This window comes from Impatiens glandulifera, chromosome 2 (genome assembly GCF_907164915.1).
Source record: "Impatiens glandulifera chromosome 2, dImpGla2.1, whole genome shotgun sequence".
Taxonomy (NCBI): domain Eukaryota; kingdom Viridiplantae; phylum Streptophyta; class Magnoliopsida; order Ericales; family Balsaminaceae; genus Impatiens; species Impatiens glandulifera.
The window spans coordinates 36616569-36640217 of NC_061863.1; the positions used below are offsets into that span (position 1 = coordinate 36616569).

Below are 23649 nucleotides of genomic sequence, written 5' to 3' on the forward strand. Positions count from 1 at the left end.
TATTATATTATGAATAATTTTATTATTAATTAATAAAAAAATAAATTAATTAGAATAAATTAATTAGTCATATAGAATTTAGTAAATAAATTAATTTTAATAGTAGAGAAAAAAATTAATTAATGAAAGGGAGGAGAAATTATTTTTAATTTTTGAGTTATGATATTTATTTTGAAAATTTATTTTTAATTTTTGAGTTATTTTGTTTGGAAGAAGAGATTAGAGAAAGAGGAAGAAAAAAAAAGATAAAAATTTAATTTATTTATGAGAAAATAAATTAATTAGTTAAATAATAACCTTTATTTGCGGAATTTCCGCGACCATCCTATTATTACTCTATAAATATATTTATTTATTTTTAATATTTTACTATATTTTTAAGTTTATTATTTTAACATAATATAATAAGAGCACACATATGTTATTATTATTATTATTTTAGGCCCATATGGAATTTAGATTTTTATGATTAGAAATAGGCTCCTCGTCCCGTTAAGCCTTGAGAATGGTTATAGTTAGATCTGGCCGGCCCATTATGACAACTCCACCTTCATCTTCTTCTTCTTCCAGTTGAGTTGACGCTGTTATCAGCCACCCACCCACCATGGAATAGCACACAGACGATCACAGCACTGTACTACCAACCCCCATGAAGTCCATACCCACCAACCTTTCTCATCTGTAGCCTCTCGTCTTCTAAACCCAACTACTCTTAACTCTCTCTCTCTAATATATATATATATTCTTACACAGAGAGAGAGAAGAGAAAGAAAGAAAAGGGTTGTTGACATATAATCGATTGGAGGTTTCATCCGACTGAGCAACAATGGCCTCGTCTATCTCCATCAAGCATTTTCTCGCAGCTCAATCATCCGACCTCAGATCTCTCCAGCAATCCGATCTCCCGAGGCTTTCGTCTTCTTCGAATGTCCAATTCTCTCCACGCAAACAACAAATTAGAAGATTTGGTGAGTTCTCATGACTTTTCTTTTGTTAAATTCCCCTCCGTTTTGTTCTATTTATCACAGAATCACTTGAATTTAAACTGATAGCTTTGCTTTGGATTCGTGATTAGAAATAAAGGCTATTGGGAGTACATTTGGAAATTACTTTCGTGTCACTACATATGGAGAGTCTCATGGTGGAGGAGTTGGTTGTGTCATTGATGGTTGTCCACCAAGGATTCCTCTCAAAGAAGCTGATATGCAAGTAGAGCTTGACAGAAGGTACAACAACAACCATCAATTCTACATTTTCTACTATGTTTTCCATTTTCTCAATATGCATATCATCACTCTTTATTCTACTCAGGAGGCCAGGCCAGAGCCGCATTACTACTCCTAGAAAAGAAAGTGATACTTGCCGTATTTATTCTGGTGTTGCTGAAGGTTAGAGATATTTATTTGTCAAGTTACATGTTTATCCTATTTTTTTTGGATTTTAGTTTCATGCTGACATCGATTTTGTTAAGGTTAATCTTATCATTCATTGTGTGTTTAATTTTAGGTCTGACTACTGGTGCTCCAATCATGATTATGGTACCCAATACAGATCAAAGAGGAACTGTGAGTATCCAATACTTTATTCCATGTTCTTATATTTGGTTTATGATGTGGTGGTGGCTAAAAGCTTAAAACTCAATTGAAAATTTTGACCTGCTCTTGGTTATTTGGTGATCTTTTGAACTATTTTCAGGATTATAATGAAATGTCATTGGCCTATCGCCCTTCTCATGCGGATGCTACCTATGACTTTAAGTATGGTGTGAGAGCCGTGCAGGTACATTTTCTTTATAGCAGCACAAGATGTCATTGAAGTACAGTGGAATAATTGTGCTTTATATTTTTCTTTACCTGTTTTGTCTGTTCAAAATGTAGGGTGGTGGTCGTTCTTCTGCTAGAGAAACCATTGGGAGAGTAGCTGCAGGAGCTCTTGCAAAGAAAATTCTTAAGGAATTTTCAGGAACAGAGGTCTGTATTTGATTTATTCTGTTTAAAATCTCCCCTCTCAAATTGCAGAACTCTTGATGTGATAGTTAAGAAGTATAACTAGACCTATGTTGCATATACATGGTCCATCTAAATTATCATGTTGATAATCTGTATTTATGTGTCCAACTTTGAGTGGGTTGATCAAACTGCTAATTCTGATTTTTCTTTTTGGTAGTTTCTATGGTGTTTGCTTATCTGGTGTAAGAGCATCACTGTTGTTTAGAAGACCCTTGCTTCACTAGGATGATAAAACCAATGAACTATTAGAGTTCTGAGAGTCCATGACTAGTCTTAGAAGAAATAATGCAGTAAAATGACTGTCAAAGGTGGTTAAAGATCATATAACATTGTTGAATATTGGGTTTCTGAGGATATGTTCACCATAAAGAATAAATGATAGTTATGGTGTTTTCCTCACTCTGCTAGGACGTATATGTTGGCCATATAGTATATGTTGGCCATATAGAATATGTTGGCCATATAGAATAAGTGGCAGTTAGAATCGGTAAAAGGTTTGAAAGCACCATGATTGAAGTAGGAGGTTATGATGGTGGGATGTTGTGTTAGCTCTTCCAGAGAAATAAGACCTGGTCTCAAAAACAAATGAAAAAATATATACTCATTCTATATATAGCACATGTTAAGTTTATCTTGCAAGAATTGAGAACATCATTCTATCCTCTTTGCTGAGGCTGCATCAGAGTCATATGCTTCTGAATGAAATCACACACTAATCATATCAATCTGGGTTGAATTATTCATAACCTAGTTTTTGTAATATCTCAGGTCTTTGCTTACGTTTCTCAAGTGCACAAGGTTACACTTCCAGAGGGTTTGGTTGACCATGATTCTCTAACCCTTGATCAGGTAATGATTTCAGCGAACTATAGCCCGGCAGAATGGATGTGGCTATTTTGGCGCCATGTTATCGAATTGCTTTATTGCAAGTTGGTTTCCTGCACATGCAAGTACTTCAATTTGTAACTAGTTTACATGTTCCTAATAAAAGCATGTGAAAGCTATATATAGTAAAAGATCAATGTTCATGTGAAGTCATGAGCCATGTATCAATAGTCATATGATCAGGTTGCATGACATCAAGGAAGTGTTTACTTTCTTCAACTTATGGTGTAGTATATTTTAATTCTCGTGATGTCATTCTCCAGCTATATGTAGTGTATAAAAACTAAGTTTTATTACTAAGAATGTTTTTATTATATAATAGATAGTGTTTACTAATATGATACAATACTCAACATAAGGTAACAATATTATAATCAAATCTAATTATTCTCAATCATATTAATATTTTATTATAAGATATTATTATAATTCATAATATAATGTCTAATATTTGGAGCTGGTCTTCTTCATGTCATTCTCCAGATAGAAAGTAACATTGTTCGGTGCCCAGACCCTGAATATGCAGAGAAGATGATTGCTGCCATTGATGCTGTCCGAGTAAGAGGGGATTCTGTCGGTGGTGTGGTCACATGCATTGCAAGAAATGTCCCTCGTGTAGGTCATCCATGTTTGTTTTGTTTGTTTGTCGTACCTTTTCCCTTGTTGATTTATTTTGGGCTGCTGCTGATGTTTTGTTGGGATTATCGAACCTTCTGAGAGATTTACAGTTTGATGACATTAAGCTCTTCTATTTTAGGTTATATGAAGTTAGATAGCTATAAGATATATCTGTCTGTTTTTGTTGGTGTTTTAGGGGCTTGGATTACCAGTCTTTGATAAACTTGAAGCTGAGCTTGCCAAGGCTGCTTTGTCATTACCTGCAACTAAGGGCTTTGAGTTTGGGAGTGGATTTGCTGGTATCTTCATTCTCTTTCCATTTTTTCAATGTTCTCTTCCTTGACTTGGTGTCTATATTTGTAATCTTTTCCAAAATCAAAATGATCTTGAAGAATAATGTGGATCATGATCCATAAATGAAGCCAAAAATCAGACTATAATCTGGATCAATCCATCATCTATAAAATAATTTGTGGATCCAAAATACAATCTTATACCAAACAAAAAAACTCCCTTTTCAATTTTAGTTTTGGATATAATCCAATGGATCATGTGACAAAGATTGTCACAAAATATCACATTCCAAACAGGCTCATCGAATGCCTGTGTTGTAATCAAAGTTCTCTAATGCCTGTCGCGTTGATATATTCCAATTACATTTAGGTACATTAATGACTGGTAGTGAGCACAATGACGAGTTCTTTACAGATGAGCATGGGCGAATCAGGACTAGAACAAACCGATCTGGAGGAATTCAGGTATATTCATTAACAATCATTGGATTCTTAAAATTGTTTATGATTGTCATTCTCAGACAGACACAATAATGATGCAGGGTGGGATATCGAATGGAGAAATAATAAACATGAGAATAGGTTTCAAGCCAACTTCAACTATTTCAGTAAGTTCTCATCTATTTCCATTTGCATTAGTAATTTATAATTTTCAATTGCTGATTAAACCTCTGAAAACCAATATATCTCATTTATTTTTTATTTAGTAAACTGAGAACATCAATTGAATTCGACATTTCTGGATTTCATCTGAAGCTTTGTATCTAGTATAAATTTTGGGGCTCGATGCTTGTGTAGTATGCCTTTACATTCTTTATGTTTCTTTAATGCTTGAACAGAGGAAACAACAAACTGTTACAAGAGAGAAGCTAGAAACAGAACTCATTGCTCGTGGCCGCCATGATCCTTGTGTTGTCCCACGAGGTTTGTCTTCAACACTTTCTCTTCACTCAATTTTAATCAGATAATTTCTCCTGTATAGTCGAAAAGGGAATTCGGTACATACTTAAATTGCATTTTAAGTATCAAATGAGATGATAAAACAACAATTAGACATTGGGTAATGTTTTAAGCATTGACAGTTCCTTCTATCCCATCCTTTCCACAATTAACATTATAGTGTTCACAAGGATGTAGCATTAGAAGATATTATAATGGTTGATTGAAATTGGACTTTGTTGCCAGTTTGAAATTCTTAAAATGGAACACAAAAAACTCAAGAGAGATGTAAGTTGCAACCTGGTCAGTATGGATGTTATATGATTACTAAAAATGTTTAAAGCAAATGGGCATCAGTTGGATGATTTTCCTTGTAGATGGAGCTTTTATCAAACTAGTTTTAAACCGCGTGATGGTCGCTGGCTTTTAAAATTTGTATATTTGAATAATAATTTTTTTGATAAACATCAGACTGTTATTTATGCTGAAATCATTTTAAGTTTAGTTTGAAAAAAAAGAAAAATAAAAACACATTCCACAATAGTCCACACAATATTAACCCATTTTTAGCTAATCAAATATGGTTATTTGGAAATCTGACATTAAATTATCAAAATTTGGAGTTATGGTGGTTTGTTTTGAGATCGTTTGAAAAGGATTAAGATGATATATGCTGTGGTCAAATTGATCTAGTAGACTAGTAATTAAAATATTTAGACAAGTGAAATAATTTAAAGAAATTCAATGAAAACATTTATTTTTTCTTAATTTAATTTTGGAGATTGAATAATATTTGATTAGTAGTAGACTAGTAGTAATTGTTTACTGTTGAATATGGGCAGCTGTACCTATGGTTGAAGCAGTTGTGGCTCTGGTGCTGTTGGATCAATTGATGGCACAATATGCTCAATGTGAGCTCTTTCCAATTAATCCTGCTCTACAGGAGCCAATGGAATTGCCCAGACTTGATCGAGTCGGCCTTCCTCTTTGATAAGTAGCAAGGAATTTTATGTTCATTTTGTGCAAACTCGATTTGTTATAATTCCCTGGAGGCTGAGGTTCGTTTTGTGGCTAATAGTTTTGTTGTAGTTATACAATTTTTATTTTTGGTTGTTTTGGGTTTTTTTTATCAGTGTATCCATGGGTGCAATATCCATATAGGATACATGATTGGACTAGGATGAGATATTCATCTTTGGTTTAGTAATCTCAATAAGGATAAAAGCTTGGATAATACATCCTGATTCCTGTAAACTAATGAATTATCTGTTAAAGTTTTGTATCCATTTATGGACACCATTGTGTTAAAGTCTGTTACTGTTTATAATCTGCCTTCTTATAATTCTCTTAACTGTCACGGATTGAATCCCGTCACATAACCACAATTTATCTACTAAATGCTTCAAATGAACTAACTGTTCCTTGTAAATGTTGTACTTCAGCTAATTTTATTCCTGTTGAATAGGCTATAGCCATGTTAGCTTAATCTAGGGTAGGGTTAGATTAACTAACCCTATATTGTAATATTAGCCTCCCTTTGACATAAGATGAAAAGGAAGTTGGTGCTCACAAAAATAGAACAAAGTAATAAACTCAGTCTCCAGATAAGTACTGACCCATATTGACATTATATATCCTTTCCATGTTTTAATTCCTGTTGTAGTTGAGGGGAGAATTTTCTTTTTCAGCTGAGAAATATGTATTTCATTGGTCATCTTTTCCACTAAATGAATTTTGAGTTTGTAAGCCACTTTTCGCACTCGATCAATCACATGCTAGTGAAACTTATGATTGAGTTTGTGAGGTTTTTCTCTTACAGATAGAAGCCAGTATGGCTGCACTTTCACATAAAACTCGATCATTAACTTTATACTCACAATCAAACCTTTTCTTAATCTTCCTGTTGCTTCATCATATGTTTGAGCTTGTTGCAAATGAAAACGAAGTAGTTTGATGGGTTTGAACTCAAAAATCTCACTGATTGTGGCTTGACCACAAACTACGTCACATGGTAAGGTTAATGCAGTTGAGTGATACATAGAGTTGTACTATCATACAGAGAAGACACTTAACCCAGGATTAAGGTTTTTGACCTGATCGATTTGTCCATCAGTTTGAGGGTGGTACATAGTATGTTCGATTGCTTACAATTTACACAATTCTTTTCGAAAGGCACTGACAGATCTCAATCACTAACAATGGTCACACTTGAACCATTGCCCTGGCTGAAAATGAATTTCCCAAACTGATGAAGTGAGCCATTTTGAACAATCTTTCACTACTACAAAATAATTGAATGCCCATGTGACTTGGACAATAGGAATAATGATTACTTTATTCTAGTCTTTACTCTAATTAAGTTTTATTGCACAATAATAGAATCTCCTTGTAACCCTTTTTTGGAATCTGTTATATACCTCTTGTGCAATCAAAAGTATTGTCCTAGTCTCCCAGATGTTTTTTCTTGATGAAAGTTCATTGTCTAGGACTAACAAAAGGAATCAATTTATTTTAAATGATAAAACTCATTTAGTTGAGAAACTCATCAAAAAATGGTCATGTTCAATTCAAGTAAGACATGATTTATCATAAGTTATCAAAAACTTATTAACTATTATTCAAACATATCACTAACACATTAACACTTATTATTATTATCACCAAACACAAATAAACTAATTCACAACTACATAATCATCATTTAGCATGTGAGTAATCCAATTTATATGAAGTAGAATACTTCATTTTGTATGAATTGATTGAACTCTCCTTGTAGGGACTTTTATGGATAAGCACAAGCTTCTTGTTATTAAAATCTTGTGGAAATTGTCTTGTATAACAAATATAGATTAGTTAGATAGATATTCGTGTGATCTATGGTCCATCAATTTCTCGGTTATTTGACCCATGTATCAACGATATATTACTAGATTTTCATATCTTTCTATCGGTAATTTTTTTTTGAAACGCACCAAATAGGGACAAATTATTGACATTCCAATTATTAAACACACTTTAACCATTGAGTTACATTACATTGTCTCTAGTATATAAAACATATTATTGATGATAGGCTTGATTGTTTAGTTTATGGTCATTTTGGTATGTGGGTGGGAAAGACCCAACTATTTATTGTATCCTAACATATGACTTAAGATGTGATGTTTTGACTTCTAAAATACAAAATTATGAGAGTGGGTTGAGTTTGAGGACAAGACTCTCATTTTGAACTCTATTATTATTTGTATTATTAGTTGTGAAGATAAGCATGACAGATGTTATATATATATATCATTTTTAATTTGGATTAATTATCAACATAAACTTCACAAAAAAAAATGTATTCCATTGTTTGTGTTAATATTTGTATTAAATAGAGTAAAAGAAACATTGGACTCAAATAGAGATAGCAAATCCATATTCTATCTGCTAAATAAATATCACTTTCGGCTCATAAATCATATTTTTATTCCATGTTAGAATATTAAAATCATCTGCAAAGACATGTTTGGTGTCACATGTTTGTATATTTGAAGAATTAATTAATTGCATAGAGGTAGGTAGGTAGCTAGTTTGTACTTATCCTCCTCATCCATATCATTGGCCTTAAGTAATGAAATGAAAATGATGGCACAATTGTTGAAATTATTGTATTAGGAATTAGGATAAGTACATATGAAAATGGACATAAAGCTAATCGAACCGGAAGTGGAGTCCATAATAATGTCATCCACAACCTAAAGAGATATTAATTATTTATTTTCCAAATGATGCAACCTTTCAATGAGATAATAATAATAATAATAATAATAATAATAATAATATTAAGATCTTGTTTGATTTTTTTTTATGTTTAAAAGAAATTTTGATTTATAAAAAAGTATATTATTTAATTTTTAATTGGTTTAATTATTAAAATTTTATCTATATTAAAAATTTAAATTTAATAAAAATTAAAGAAAAAATATTTTATTATCAGTATTCATAGCAGAATTTAAATGAGGAAAATTGTTTAACATGATAATTCGGATTTTAAACCTAGTTGAATTATAATTGTCATATACATATTCTTAACAAACCAAATACCACGGGATCACATTTTTTTATTAAAATAATAATAATAATAATAGATAAATAGAGAATTTATATATAAAAAAATACATTAAAGTTTTCTAAACAAAATTTATAATTTTTTTTTTCAAAAACACTCAGGGCCAAATATGCCTAAATTAGGAGTTTCCACAAGAATGCAAGAAAATGAATGGATGACCTATATTGCTCCTTCAACATCAAATGATGCTACATGGTGTCCCATAACAATCAACTAATTTAAAGTTTGCAATAGGGGAAGAGAATTTTGAATTCTTGTCACATACTGTTCCTCTTTTTCCTTTTTTTTAGATATAATTATGTATATAAGATACTAAAATTTGTCTGGAGAAGCTGTCAAATATTAGATTAGTCTGTTAAAACCTGCTGGATCCAAATCCGGTTTAGGATTTGATAGCAATGACCCAGACCAATCTTGTAAAAAGTTAAACTCAACAAATGACAAACTTAAGCCAATAAGTTTTTTCAAAGGGAGTTGAACTAATATTGAAACTGATCCACTCCGTGAGGAGATAGCCTTAAATGATTAAATAACTTATGTTCCGCCGATTGTTAGTAGGCTGAAAATTAAGTTAGAAGCGGCCAACAAGTCTGGCAATCTAAAACCTGACAAGAAGTCAAGGAGTTTTAAAAGAAAATCATCCTCTAAAGCTAAGGGATCAGTGCTTAGTAGGAAGACGTCTGTTAAGTCTAAATCATACGCATTAATCACAAAACAAAATGGGAAATCCATCAAAATAACTCAAATATGGATTCCTAAGGGACTGATTGACCGAGTACCCAAGTGAATGTGGGTACCAAACGATTGTAAATATTGTTTTGTGTTGGTACAACTGAGTAATTGCCTAGAGGATTTTGTTTGATATCTGGACAACGGTTGTTCCAGACATATGACAGGAAACAAACGGCTTCTAACATATATAACAGACTGCTCAGGTCCTAAGATCACCTTTGATGACAACAAGAAGTCTAAAACCATGGGTAAGGATTAGAAGCGACAAGTCTTGAGTCTGTGTGTGAGGATGAAGGTCTGGCTAAACGGATTCCATTGTCTGATCCTATGGCTGATCCGGTTGAGAACCAACCAGACGTTCAAACTCCTGTGCAACAAGATGTTGAGAGTTCTGACGTCGCTGAGCCATCTGGTCAGTTGACTAATCCTTTAGGACCCAACTTCAGATGGAACAAGAATCATCCACTACAATTGATAATCGGTAATACTAACTCTACTCGTAGGATAAGACGTCAATTAATGGATGAAATGACCAACTTCGCCTTTATTTCTCAAATTGAACCCAAGAACATTGCTGAAGAAGTACTTCATCCAGATTGGATCAATGCTATGCAGGAGGAGTTAAACCAATTTGTGAGAAATAAAGTGTGGCATCTAACTCCAATATTGACTAATCAACCGGTCATTGGAAAGCTTAGTGAAAATGGTTTAGTTATTAGAAACAAAGCATGGTTGGTTGCCCAAGGATAGAAACAGGAGGAAGTAATTGACTTTGATGAGTCATTTGAACCTGTAGCTAGACTTGAGGCAATCAGAATCTTCTTAGCTTATGCATCATTTAAGAATTTTAAAGTTTTTCAAATGGATGTGAAAAGTGCATTTTTAAATGGTAAACTAAATGAAGATGTTTATGTTGAACAATCCCCTGGTTTTCTTGATCATACTTTACCAAATCATATTTTTAAACTTGACAAAGTTTTATATGGATTGAAACAAGCTCAAAGAGCTTGGTATGATACTTTGACTAAGTTTTGGTTTGACCATGATTTCATTATTGGAACTGTTGATAAAACACTATTTAGATTCATTAAAGATTCTCACATTCTACTTGTTCAAGTATATGTTGATGACATTATAATTGGGTCAACTAACCCCAAATTGTGTGAGAAATTTGATAAGTTGATACAGGATAGGTTTGATATGAGAATGATGGGAGAATTAACTTTCTTCCTCAGCCTTCAAGTTCATTAGTTGGAGAAATGAACATTCATCAATCAAGCCAAATACACCAAAGAGCTGCTAAAGAAGTTCAGGATGGAGAACTGCTCTACTGCAGCTGCTCCAATGAGCTCCTCTAGCAAGCTAGACAAAGATGATAGTGGACAAGGTGTAGACATCACTGCCTATAGAGGTCTTATCGGATCCTTGCTCTATCTCACATCCAACAGACCAGACATTCAATTTGCTGTTGGTGTCTGTGGAAGATTCCAGGCTAATCCTAAACTCTCTCACTTTATGGCTGCTAAACGTATTTTGAAATATTTAAAGGGAACTCAAAATGTGGGACTATGGTATCCGAAGGATTCCAATTTCAATTTAACAAGTTTCTCAGATGCAGGCTATACAGGGTGCAAAATAGATAGGAAAAGCACGAGTGGAACTTGTCAGTTCCTTGGAGATCGTATAATCTCATGGTTCAGCAAGAAGTAGATGTCGGTTGCCACGTCTACAGATGAAGCAGAGTATCTTGTTGCAGGGAGTTGCTGCTCTCAGCTCTTGTGGGTTCAACAACACCTAAGGGACTACGGGATAGAGGCAGAAGAATCTCCAATTTTCTACGACAACACAAGTGCAATTGCCATCACCTACAATCCAGTTCCGCATTCTCGGACAAAGCACATCGAAATCAGACATCATTTCATCCGAGAACATGTCAGTCAGAAGCATATTCTCCTTGAATATGTTCTAACAAATCAACAAACATCAAACATCAAACATCTTCACGAAGCCACTACTCGAGACTAAGTTTTCTCACTTTAGAAATATCTTAGGACTGGTTGATCTTGATTGATTTTTTTTTATGCATGAATTGAGGGGAAACATGTTGTTCAAATGTAATTAAACAGACGTGTAGATAGAGGTCTCAATATGTCAAATTGATCAATAGTCTACTAAGCATATATACTTAGACGTGTATTTGCTTAAGCAGTCTATGCTTCTATTTGGATAAATTGTCTTGGTTGATAACCCGCGTGGTTAGACGTTGATGTCTAATAGAAGTTTAGATGTTTATAAGACAAGAGCAATTGGACGCTCACGTCTAACCAGACACACGTCTATCACGTGGTGTATACACGTAATTAGACGTCCGAAGTCTAAAAGACTTTTGGCCGTCTATAAGACAAGCGTGATTAGACGCCGACGTCTAATAGACGTCTTTTCAGATTTAGAGGAAAAGAATGTGGAAAGTAAATTAGACGTCTAACTACTTATGTAATTATACTGTTCATCTTCTGGCTATTGGGACAGCTGTCTACTACCACCGTATCTGTCTATGTACTTTTCCCGCCAAAAATAAAATAGTCATCTCTCAAATGGATTGAAGACATGTGTCTTTCAATGTTCAAATAGTGACTAAAATGTCTGATGACCCTTCAATACACGTCTAATATTAATATCTGATATCATGATTAATATTAAATGATAGCTGCCTCAACTGATGCGTCTCTTTGGACTAGGTTTCTTAGGCATTTGACGGTTCATATAATCATTACATATATAGCCATACGTCAGCATTTCTCTATTTATGAAATGGTAATACTCAAAGGTTTGAGTATCTCCCTCTTAAATCTTCGACTCTCTTTCTAAGAGTTCTTAGTTTGTCTCTTCGTATTCTTCAAGAAATCTTCACCTTCTCTTTTTGAAATGGGTTCTCTTGCACCTTCGACTCTTCAAATCGACTTCTACTCTGTCTCTATGATGGATATTTCAGGGATAGTGGCTATGTTCAATTCGCTAAAAGCTTCTGGCCTCGAGAAATTCCTCTAGGCCCCCGTCGTCATTCATGAACCTGAGGTTTGTGAACTTTTCAAATACGCTGAGTTTTACGACAACGTGCTCGTTGCAGCCAAAATATTTGATGATATTGCTGCATTTACTGAAGTGTCCTTCACTCGATTCTTCAACCTTCCATCCGAGGGACTGTCTGAGTTCCCCACATCTTCGAAGGAAGTCCTAACTAAAATGGGGTTTGTCTTATCCGATACTTTTCTTGATGGGACTCTGGTTCCTCTCAATAACTTTGGACTACGGTCCTCTCTGAAAGTTGAGTTTGTCTTACTCAACGACATCATTTCCCAATCCCTTCTGGCAAAGGGATGTTCTAACCATTACTCAAAGATGGTCTTCGAGATGATGATTTCTATCACTAAGGGGACAACAATCAACTGGTCGAGGTTCATTTTCCGCAACTTGATGAGGATGTTTGATAGGAAAACCCCTAGATATGCTGCTCCACTCAGCATGTTTCTTCCTTCTATCCTTAATAGTGTCTCGAGACCTGGGATTCTCATCAAATCATCGAGGTTCCTAAACTATCAAAAAGTTATCGACTACATTGTCCAAGATAGGAGGCTCAAGCAAAAGAAATGAAATTGGGAGACCTTTCTAGCCGTAAGAGATCAGTAGGCATCCATTTCTCCCGATGATGTTAAAAAGGGGAAAACGGGAAAAGATTGGCCTTAGATTTAGGGGGAAAGAAATAAAATCTTTTGCTATTTTTGAAAATCTTTCGATTATCGATCATGTTATGTGTCTTTTGAAAATATCAATATATGATCTTTTGTTATGTTATGTGCATATACATTTCTAATCTTTTATTTAAGTTTTAACATCATCAAAAAGTGGGAAATTGTTGCGTCAAATTATTTTGACTAATGTTATTTTGATGATGTATTAGTAAAACTTAAATTAAGAATGAAGCTAAGACGTCTAATTGTGTATGTGAAGGTGCATTAAAACTATGCTAAATTAGACGTGAACTAAAACAGGCAAATTAGACGTGCAGTCTAATAGGTACATAGTTAGACGTGCAGTCTAACTGGTACGTAGTTAGACGTGCAGTCTAACAGGTACGTAGTTAGACGTGCAGTCTAACAGGTACGTAGTTAGACGTGTAGTCTAACAGGTACGTAGTTAGACATGCAGTCTAACAGGTACATAGTTAGACGTGCAGTCTAACATGTACGTAGTTAGACGTGCAGTCTAACAGGTACGTAGTTAGACGTGCAGTCTAACAGATACGTAGTTACACGTGTAGTCTAACAGATATGTAGTTAGACGTGCATTCTAACAGATACGTAGTTAGACGTGCAGTCTAATAGTTACGTAGTTAGGCATGTAGTCTAACATGTACGTAGTTAAACGTGTAGTCTAACTGGTACGTAGTTAGACGTGTAGTCCTATAGGTACGTATTTAGACGTGCAGTCTAACTCCATTAGATGTATGAGTCTAATGGGATGTAAAGTTAGACGTTGGCGTCTAACTCCTTCAGACAAGTTTAAAGTGATGTAAAGTTAGACGTTGGCTTCTAACTCCTTCTGACAAGTCTAAAGTGATGTATAGTTTGACATTGCAGTCTAACTCCATTAGACTTGGTGATCTAATGGATCTTGCTATTAGACGTTGATGTCTAACTCTCATTAGACTTGGTAGTGTAATGGAGAACGTCTAATGCCTCGCTTCAGCAACTGTTTAAAGTTAGCATACGTTTACCCATAATACACTAACTGTACGCTACTCTTGCTCCACTCATCCGTGTAGTCCAGTACGCCAGCTATTTGAACAAATGAATGAATGCCACGTAAGTAAACATTCTTCTCACTACTTGTTCTATGCAAGACAATTATAGAAGAATGTTTGGCGCACTACCAGTTCGGTACGACCACAATCCAGGTGCACAAAGCCGGCTATACTTTCGTACTATGGAGGCTTTCCAATGGGTGATTTCCACGTGTCCATCTAGAAGATTCGACCATTGGTGCCTTTCCTCTATATATTTATGCCAAAGGACAATGGACGAATGACCTGACTTACTGTCTCACAAATTAATGATGAATCAAAATCTGTCTAGCTGAGAAATACTCTTAATCATATTGTAAGTTGAATAGAGCCTGTTCTATTCAACAGTTAGTTAGCCAGTAAACTGTATTTGATTCAAAGAAGTATAGTGAATCCTTCTGGTGGTTGGAAGAAGGGGTGACTTAAGAGAGTTTTTCTTCGAACTTTCATAAACAATTTGCTGTGTCATTTTCATTCTGTCTTTTCTTCTCTCATTGATTCATAGATTCAAACCTGAGCAAACAGTTCCGCACTTAAATCGCTTCAAAAGTTTGTAAGGATTTGTGAAGAATAGAAAGTGATATTAATCCCTAACATGATTTCTATCAAACCATTTTCCAGAAGTTTTCATCAATAGTTAGACCCCGTCTCTATTAATTACACCGATCCTATCAATTTGTTGTTTTTTATTTCTTACGCCGTCTCACGTATTTATGTTATCACATGAATGAAAGGAGGGCACATATTCTAGTAAATAATTGTCTTATTTGTGGTTACAAGATCACATGTCTTGATTTATGTGAGCATTATATTTTTAGGAAACTACATCATATTTCGAAGGATATTTACAAGACAAAATACACACTTGATTATATTCATTTAGATTGTTGAGAAACTACATCATATTTCGAAGGATATTTACAAGACAAAATACACACTTGATTATATTCATTTAGATTGTTGAGGTTCAACTAGCGTTGAATCTCTTCGAGGTCAAAGATATTTTTGACAATCATTATTGATTTTTCAAGGATGACTTGGCTATTTATCATGAAAAATAATGGAGAAGCTTTCAAATAATTGAAGGAGTGGAAAATATTGATGAAAAATCAAACTGGAAAAAGATCAAGAGGCTACAAACTAATAATGGTCTAGAATTTTATTCGTCTTAGTAAGGATGTAGGGATTGCTCGTTATCGCATAGTAAGGCATAAGCCACAACAAAGGTATAACTAATAAAATGAATCATACATTCTTGGAGAGAGCGATGTGCATGATCTATAATGTAAAACTTGATAAAAAAATTTAGGTAGTGCTAGTGACTACAACTTTTTATTTGATAAATCGTGGGCTACTCACCGAGATTAACTGTAAAATACCATACGAGGTGTGGTATGGAAAATTTGTTGATTACTTAAGTTTGAAAGTTTTTGGCTACGTAGTTTATTATAATATTAGTGAGGATAAACTCGAGTCAAGAGAAAATAATGGAGTATTTGTTGGTGAATAGGATGTTATCAAATTATACAAATTATGGTCTCATTTGAGAGAAGAATTTTAAGTAAAAACATCATATTTGATGAGAATTCTATACTTAACTCTATTGTGAAGTTTATAGCACAAAATAACAATGTTGATAAAGATGTGGAGTTAGAAACTACTCTACAAAAGGAGCAAGAATACAACATTAAGGCTCAACTTTCAGAGTCTGAACAATTAGATTTTCAATCATTTGAAGTTAATAACCAGAATGTAGTTGAAAGTCGATTAAGGAGGATTAGAGTTAGACCACCTCAAATATAAGGTTACGGGGATATGGTTGGTTATGCGCTATAAGTTGTTGAGGGGGAGATGGACACATCCACTTACAAAGAAGCTATATCTGGTTCGGAAACTACACAATGGTTTGTAGCAATGGAAAATGAGATTGAATCACTTCACAAAAATTATATCTTGGATTTGATCACTAATGGTTAAACATACTTTCATCATGGTGTTGCTAGCAATAGTGACACATTTGGATTTGGATTTCGAAGAACTTGATGTGAAAATAACTTTTCTGCATAAAGAGTTAGATGTAGAGATATACATGACTCAACTAGATAGTTTTTAGGTTCTAGGAAAAGAAAAAATACGTCTATAAGTTGAAGAAGTCTTTATACAGATTTAAATAGTCTTCAATGTAATGGTATAAGAGGTTTGAAAGATTTATGATGACTCTTAACTACAATAGGAATGCAAATAATTGTTGTGTGTACTACAACAAGTTGAAGAATGACTCATTTATCCACTTAGTATTGTATGTTGATCACATATTGGTAGCAACAAAGAGCAAGGCAGTTGTTCAGACACTGAAAGACCTTCTGAATACAATACAGAGTTTGAGATGAAGGATCTAGGGACTTTGAAAATTCTAAGAATGAAGATTTTAGAGATAGATGTCATAAGAAACTTTTCTTATCATATAAAATTTACATTGAGAAACTGCTGCCAAGGTTTGGAATGTCCTCAGTTAAACCTATAGATACACATTGTGTTGCTAATATTAATATTACTACTATAATTTCTCCTCAGATAGATGAGAATGAGTATATGACTCAGGTTCCTTATGATAGCACAATAGGGAGTTTGATGTAGGTTACGACTTCACAAGACTATATCAAGCATAAGTAGTGAGTGTTATGAGTAGTATAATGGTACAGTCAAGAAATGAGCACTAACAAGTTATGAAAAAGATATTTAGGTATATAAGGGGAGCACCTAATGTTGGTCTCATACATAGAGATGATACACAATGTCTAATTACTATCTTATTAGGATCGGGATCGCCCTTGGAGGACTGGGGTCCGGATTTTTAAGGGTAAATGCTTAACAACACAACACACTGGCAATAATACGGTTAGAGACTAAAACTACTTCTTAATACTACACAAAGTGTCACAAACCTCTTGAACCGGGTTCAAGTGCGGAAATGATTTGTTTCAACTTGAAGCAACACACACAGTTCGATTTGGAAGGTATTTAGAAGGAGATATCAGTTTAAGGAGAAAGCCGGTTTGGTTTGATAGGTTTATTAATTATTTCGGTTCAGTTTAGATGTTTCGGTTAGGATTGAGTGGGTAAGACATAATATGAAAATAAAGAACACGAGACAGGATTTTATGAATGTTTGGAGTTTAATCTCCTACGTCACCCCTTCTTCTCAAATAGTGAGAAGGATATTCACTAAGGAATATTACACAACCACAACACACAATCTGAACGAGTCTTATTTACTGTTCTTCGGTTACACCACTCACAATGATGTAATACAACACTTTTACTCAACAGTAAAATACACACACAATAAACAAACACTTTCGGGAATTTCAATTACTATTCGAGGTGGTACGTAAGATCTTTTGTTGTTACTTCTCTCTTGTATATGCTTTTTCGTAGAGATCTCACGCGTATGTTTCTTCGGCACCGTGGGTTTCTATTTATAGAGAAAATATGACAACGGTCATAATTCTCTCTCTCCGCTTGAGTGGTCATTTGAAGCCACGCCGATCTGGTTTAAAGGTTACGTGCACGCTTTGTCATTTCGGACACTTGGCAGTCATGCACTTAGGCCGGCTTGCATTTTGGACACATGGCACACATGCACCAGGTCTGCCGCCTGACTCTGATGTTGCTTATAGAGTTAAATAAACAATTTCATCATTGTTTTCGTTGCATGCTTCTTATCCGGATTTTATCTTCTTTTGTATTTTCGAGAAATCTTTATATCGTCATATTACGTCATTTTCTCAGATTCACCACTTTTCATATTTTTCCGTTGAACTTTTATGATTTTCAATAAGAGTGAGTCAGCCGGATGAATCAGCTTTTGCTAGCCGATCCGGTTGAGGAGTTCAACCGATTTCATAACTATGACCGGATCATTTAGTCATGTACTTCAGTCGGTATGATGCGGCTTGATCTGTACCTGCACAAAAATATTGAGGTTGATTAAGTTCTTTGGCCGGTTAAGATTAATCTACTTTATTTTTCTAACAATTTCTCCCTGTTTGATTATTTAGAATAAATATTCAAAACTTGTAGTGTATGGCCGGTTTAAAAATTTACTTCCTTAATTTTTCTAACAATTTCTTCCTTTTTGATTATTTAGAATAAATATTCAAAACTTGTACTGTATGACCGGTTTAAAAATTAACTTCCTTAATTTTTCTAAGGGTGAAAAATGTTTTTAGCAATTTCTCCCTTTTTTATACTTTTCAAAGAAAAGTGTCAAAATATGATGTTTTGAAATATGTGTCTGATGAACCTAAGCTGGTTGAAAGAGTTGATTTAAAAAAAAACTAACTTCATAAATAAGATAATCGGAAAGTAGGGGTAATAAGTTCATAAGTTCAAGACAGAAAAGAAATAAAACAAGTAAACTATGGATCGGATGGTCCTCCCTTTTCTTGCTCTTTGAGCTTTTTCTCTTGCTCGGCTTGCCATTCCCTTTCTCTTTGATCCGCATCCATGCACCATCCGGCTAAGAGGCTTGTTCTTCCGGGAGGTAAGCGGTTGAAGTTGAAGGATCCACTTGTTGGTCTGGGTAGTCTAGATGTGGGAACGGATGATGTTCCTTGACTTGTCGATAGAGCGGATGAGGACGGTGCAAATTTCTTCTTCCTTGGTCGTAGAGGTTTGTCATCTTCTTCTTCTTCTTCATCGGTTATGGGTCGGTTTGGGTGATCATCCGGTTGTGGACCTTGAAGACCACTTTGTTCTACCCGATACATCAGATCGGCTATTTTCTTTCTTTTAGACTGACGCCTTGTCACTATTCCTTCAGCCTGAACTAGTTCGATTTGTTTTTGTTTCGCCTTTTCTACCTTATCGAATTTCTGGGATATTCTGAGGTCCTTTTCTTCCTGTTCTTTTCTCAACCGTTCTTCTTTTTCCTCTCCGGCTTGAAGTCGAAGGGCTGCTTCTGCATCGGATCTAGTTTTGATTGTTAGCCGCTTTTGACTTTGTTAGCTCCTCAATCTGAGCCGCCATAAGTTGCATCATTTCTAACAGCGGAGTGGTTGATGACTCAACTGTTTCTTTAACCGATTCAATCAATTGGGCTTTGAAGGTAGAGGTTCTAGCTTCCGTGACGTTGTGCCATTCATTCATTGAAGTGGCAACAACATTATCGATGATACCCTTGATGTTCTCATATGTATACTCAATTTCCTGACTTAGTTGAGTATGAACCGACACTGCGGTTTTCGATTTCTTTTGACCGGTCGAATCATTATCCCTAGAAGCAGAGTGAGAAGTGGACTCACTTGGAGAGATGGAGCTGTCGATTTTATCCTTATTTGGATGCGGTTGAGATTCTTCTTGCCGGTCCCCTACTGTTTTGGAGCATTTATCAATTTCAAAAATCGGCTTACTCTGGTAGTCTTCCGGATGCAAAATGCATTCATTGCATACCGCTTTTAGTTCTTCCTCTAGCCGTTCGATGTTGAGGATGGTATCGTTTCTCACCTTGCTGAAACGTTCAATCATTATCTTTTCCATCTCGTTTGGATCCCTTTGAACGTTATTGAATGCTTCATCCAATGCTTTCAGCTTGGCATGTTCATCGATCAAAGACCCTCTTGCTAAGACCATTGAGACGATATCGGTTTTCGCAAGACCGAAAACTTCCTCCTCTATGATCAACAATTCCGACCAGTACTTATTTCCGGTAAGATCGGGAAGCATGTGTGAGAATTTGGTTTGACTTCTGACTCTGGTCCAGAAGTGATAAGGACGCGCTATTCCTTCAGCCGCTTCGTCCAGATGACTTAGTAATTGTTGAAACATTTCTTATATTTCTTGTTCAGAAACCGGAGGAGCTGATTCTTGTATGATTTTGGGTTGTTCTGGTCCCTGATCAGTAGGACCGGTTGACCCATTCTGAGACCCATTTCCTCCTTGCACCAGAGGATTATCTTTAGTCAAATCTTGATTTTCTTTATTACCCGGATTTGAACCTTCCGGCGTAATAGATTGATTAACTGGCCTTCTTGAGCCGGTTTTGGGTTGGATCCGGTTGGGATAGAGTCTCCCACAACTGGACCGGATGATTCTCTTCCTTCATCATCACCCTCTCGCACCGGAGGGACTTTAGTTTCAATATTGGTCGTTTCTTCGACCGAATTGTTTTTGGTCTGATCAGTTGCACCAACCTGACCAGCTTTCTCAGGAATACTTGTCACCTCGTCTTCATTAATACGAGTGACATCTTGTACCACTCTTTCAATAGTATTCCTACCAGATTTAGAGTGAACGGAGTGAGTACTAACCTTATTAGATGGAGAGAGTGTTGAGGATATAGGAACCGGAATGTCAAGGGAATGGGTTGAAATGGAGGATCGGACAACCGATGGGTTCACTCGGATGGTGTTTTCTTAGAGTCATTGGACTTGCTAGCCGCTTTCTTTTTAGCCGACTTTTTAGCTCTCTTCGCCACAGATTTGATTCTCCCTCTCTTCTCTTTAGCCGCTTCGGTTTGTTTGGCCTTACCTTTCGGCTCGGCTTCTTTAGGACCCGCTCCTTCCGGTGTAGCCAGTTCAACCTTCTTTGAACCCCTTTCTCTTGGAACTCTTTCCTTATCCGGTTTAACAATCTGGGTCTGTACACTCTCAGCCTTCATAATTTTGCAGTTGGAGAGATGTGTACCTTCACTGATTTGGATTTTAAGAAATTGGAGATTTTCCCGATCGGTATGGCGTAAGCTTGAACCCGATCGTTTGTCTTAGCAACCACTTCACAAAGTTGCTTGAATAATACACAACCCCAATCGATTTTATCACCGCGGACTATGCCCATCATCATTTCGAGTTTTAGCCGGGTCATATTGTCGAAGTTTCCTCCTTTTCCTTGTAGGGATTTGAAGACAATGTCTAGGAGCCACCGAAATTCTTGCTTCAGTATCTTCTTCCGGCTGGTGTGATTTACTAGGTCACCCGCATCCTTTGAAAGTGCTTGCCGGACTGCCGCGTAGTCGGCTTCTGATAAACCTGTCCGGAAGTCCCTTCCGACATTTGGTAAACCGAGGGCTTCAACAAAAAGTTCCTCGGTGATCTCAAAGGTGGTGCCGCTCACGGTGGCGGTGATGGTTCTCTTCGTCAAGCTCGCCTGACTGAAGAACTCCAGGACTTCCTTTTGATGAAGAACAAACGGACCAAATAAGAACGTCTCCAGCCCATATTCTCTTAAAGACCCGATCAAGGCCTTGTATTCGTTGGTTCCATTTTCTTCGATATCTTTGAAGTCGATCTGCAAGATATAAGTGAAAAGTGTGTTATCTCGTCCCATGGTGATTGATGAAGATGATGAAGATGACCGTGAAAGATAAGAATGCAGATTTGCTTTGGAATTTCTAGAGAGAGAGAGTGCGTGGGTGAATAATGATTCAACTTCCAATTTATACAAGAGGCGGTTTCTTGACGGTTAAGAAATTAAACCGTCGCTTGATTCTTGGTTTTGGCGCCAAAATTTCCCTCCAAAAGTTACTGCAGTAACTTTTGGCGGTAAGTAGGAGTGGTAAATTAGAGCGGTAATCTAGGGGCAGTAAAACTGTTGGAGGTAAACTGTTGGCGGTTGATTTTGATGTTTAGTCGAATTTTAAGCCGAGACTTTGGTTAACTGGAAGTTTTTATGTTTAACCGAAATTTTATGTTGAACCTGAAGATTATGGTGAGCGGAAGTTTTGTGTTAAGTCGAGTAGTCAGCTGAAAGATTAAAAAAAAGAAAAAGTAGTGAAAATATTATATATTAAGACGAAAGAGAAATTACAAATTAAATGATCACCCGATCGTACAACAAAATGACCAATTTGACCGGAAATGAATTAGAAGAGAAGAGAATTTATCATTCGCGAAGATTCATCTCGTTTAACATCAAGTCCCACTCCTCTACGGTATGGCCGGTCCGACTCTCGATTCTTGCAATCCAGCTGTCCAGTTTATCATTGGTCAGCGTGTTTGCCGGTCCTACCGGTATTCCGGGTCCGCGATTCGGAATGACAGAGTGGATGTACCAGGTGATTTGAGGAGCGAATTAGATTCTTCTCCTGCGAGCCAAGATATGTCCCTTTAGGCTGTTGAAAATGAGAGTGGCCCAGTTTATGGGTGAGAAGCCTATTATGACGATCATGATATCACTCACTTCTCGAGAGTAATTTTGATTCGCCATTTGGCCCAGGACATATAAAAAAAACCTCAGAACAGGCTCTCCAACCTCGATGTTGAGGATGGTATCGTTTCTCACCTTGCTGAAACGTTCAATCATTATCTTTTACATCTCGTTTGAATCCCTTTGAATGTTATTGAATGCTTCATCCAATGCTTTCAGCTTGACCTGTTCATCGATCAAAGACCCTCTTGCTAAGACCATTGAGACGATATCGGTTTTCGCAAGACCGAAAGCTTAAAGGGAGAAAAAAAAATAAAAAAAATAAAAGAATAAACATCAGAAGGAATAAAAAATTGTTCAAAAAATTAAGTAGATTAATCTTAACCGGCCAAAGAACTTAATCAACCTCAATCTTTTTGTGCAGGTACAGATCAAGCCACATCATACCAGCTGAAGTACATGACTAAATGATCCGGTCATAGTTATGAAATCGGCTGAACTCCTCAACCGGATCGGCTAGTAATAGCTGATTCATCCGGCTGACTCACTCTTATTGAAAATCATAAAAGTTCAACGGAAAAATATGAAAAGTGGTGAATCTGAGAAAATGACGTAATATGACGATATAGAGATTTCTCGAAAATACAAAATAAGATAAGATTCGGATCAGAAGCATGCAACGAAAACAATGATGAAACTGTTTATCTAACTCTACAATCAACATCAGAGTCAGGCGGCAGACCTGGTGCATGTGTGCCATGTGTCCAAAATGTAAGTCGGCCTAAGTGCATGATTGCTAAGTGTCCGAAATGACAAAGCGTGCACGCAACCTCTGAACCGGATCGGCGTGGCTTCAAATGACCAATCAAGCGGAGAGAGAGAATTATGACCGTTGTCATATTTTCTCTATAAATAGAAGCCCACGGTGCCGAAGAAACATGCGTGTGAGATCTCTACGAAAAAGCATATACAAGAGAGAAGTAACAATAAAAGATCTTACGTACCACCTCGAATAGTAATTGAAATTCCCGAAAGTGTTTGTTTATCGTGTGTGTATTTTACTGTTGAGTAAAAGTG

General features: G+C 35.8%; 1 protein-coding gene across 1 annotated transcript; it reads left to right on the forward strand.

Annotated features, from left to right (window-relative positions):
• The first annotated feature begins 637 nt into the window (after positions 1–637).
• On the forward strand, positions 638–6038 carry LOC124926011 (chorismate synthase 1, chloroplastic). The gene is made up of 13 exons (XM_047466166.1): positions 638–968; positions 1076–1226; positions 1312–1388; positions 1507–1565; positions 1696–1779; positions 1878–1970; positions 2778–2858; positions 3378–3509; positions 3709–3811; positions 4176–4270; positions 4348–4413; positions 4645–4729; positions 5587–6038. The coding sequence occupies exons 1-13, from the start codon at positions 827–829 to the stop codon at positions 5733–5735; spliced, it is 1317 nt and encodes a 438-aa protein (XP_047322122.1). The 5' UTR covers positions 638–826; the 3' UTR covers positions 5736–6038.
• Positions 6039–23649: the final 17611 nt, after the last annotated feature.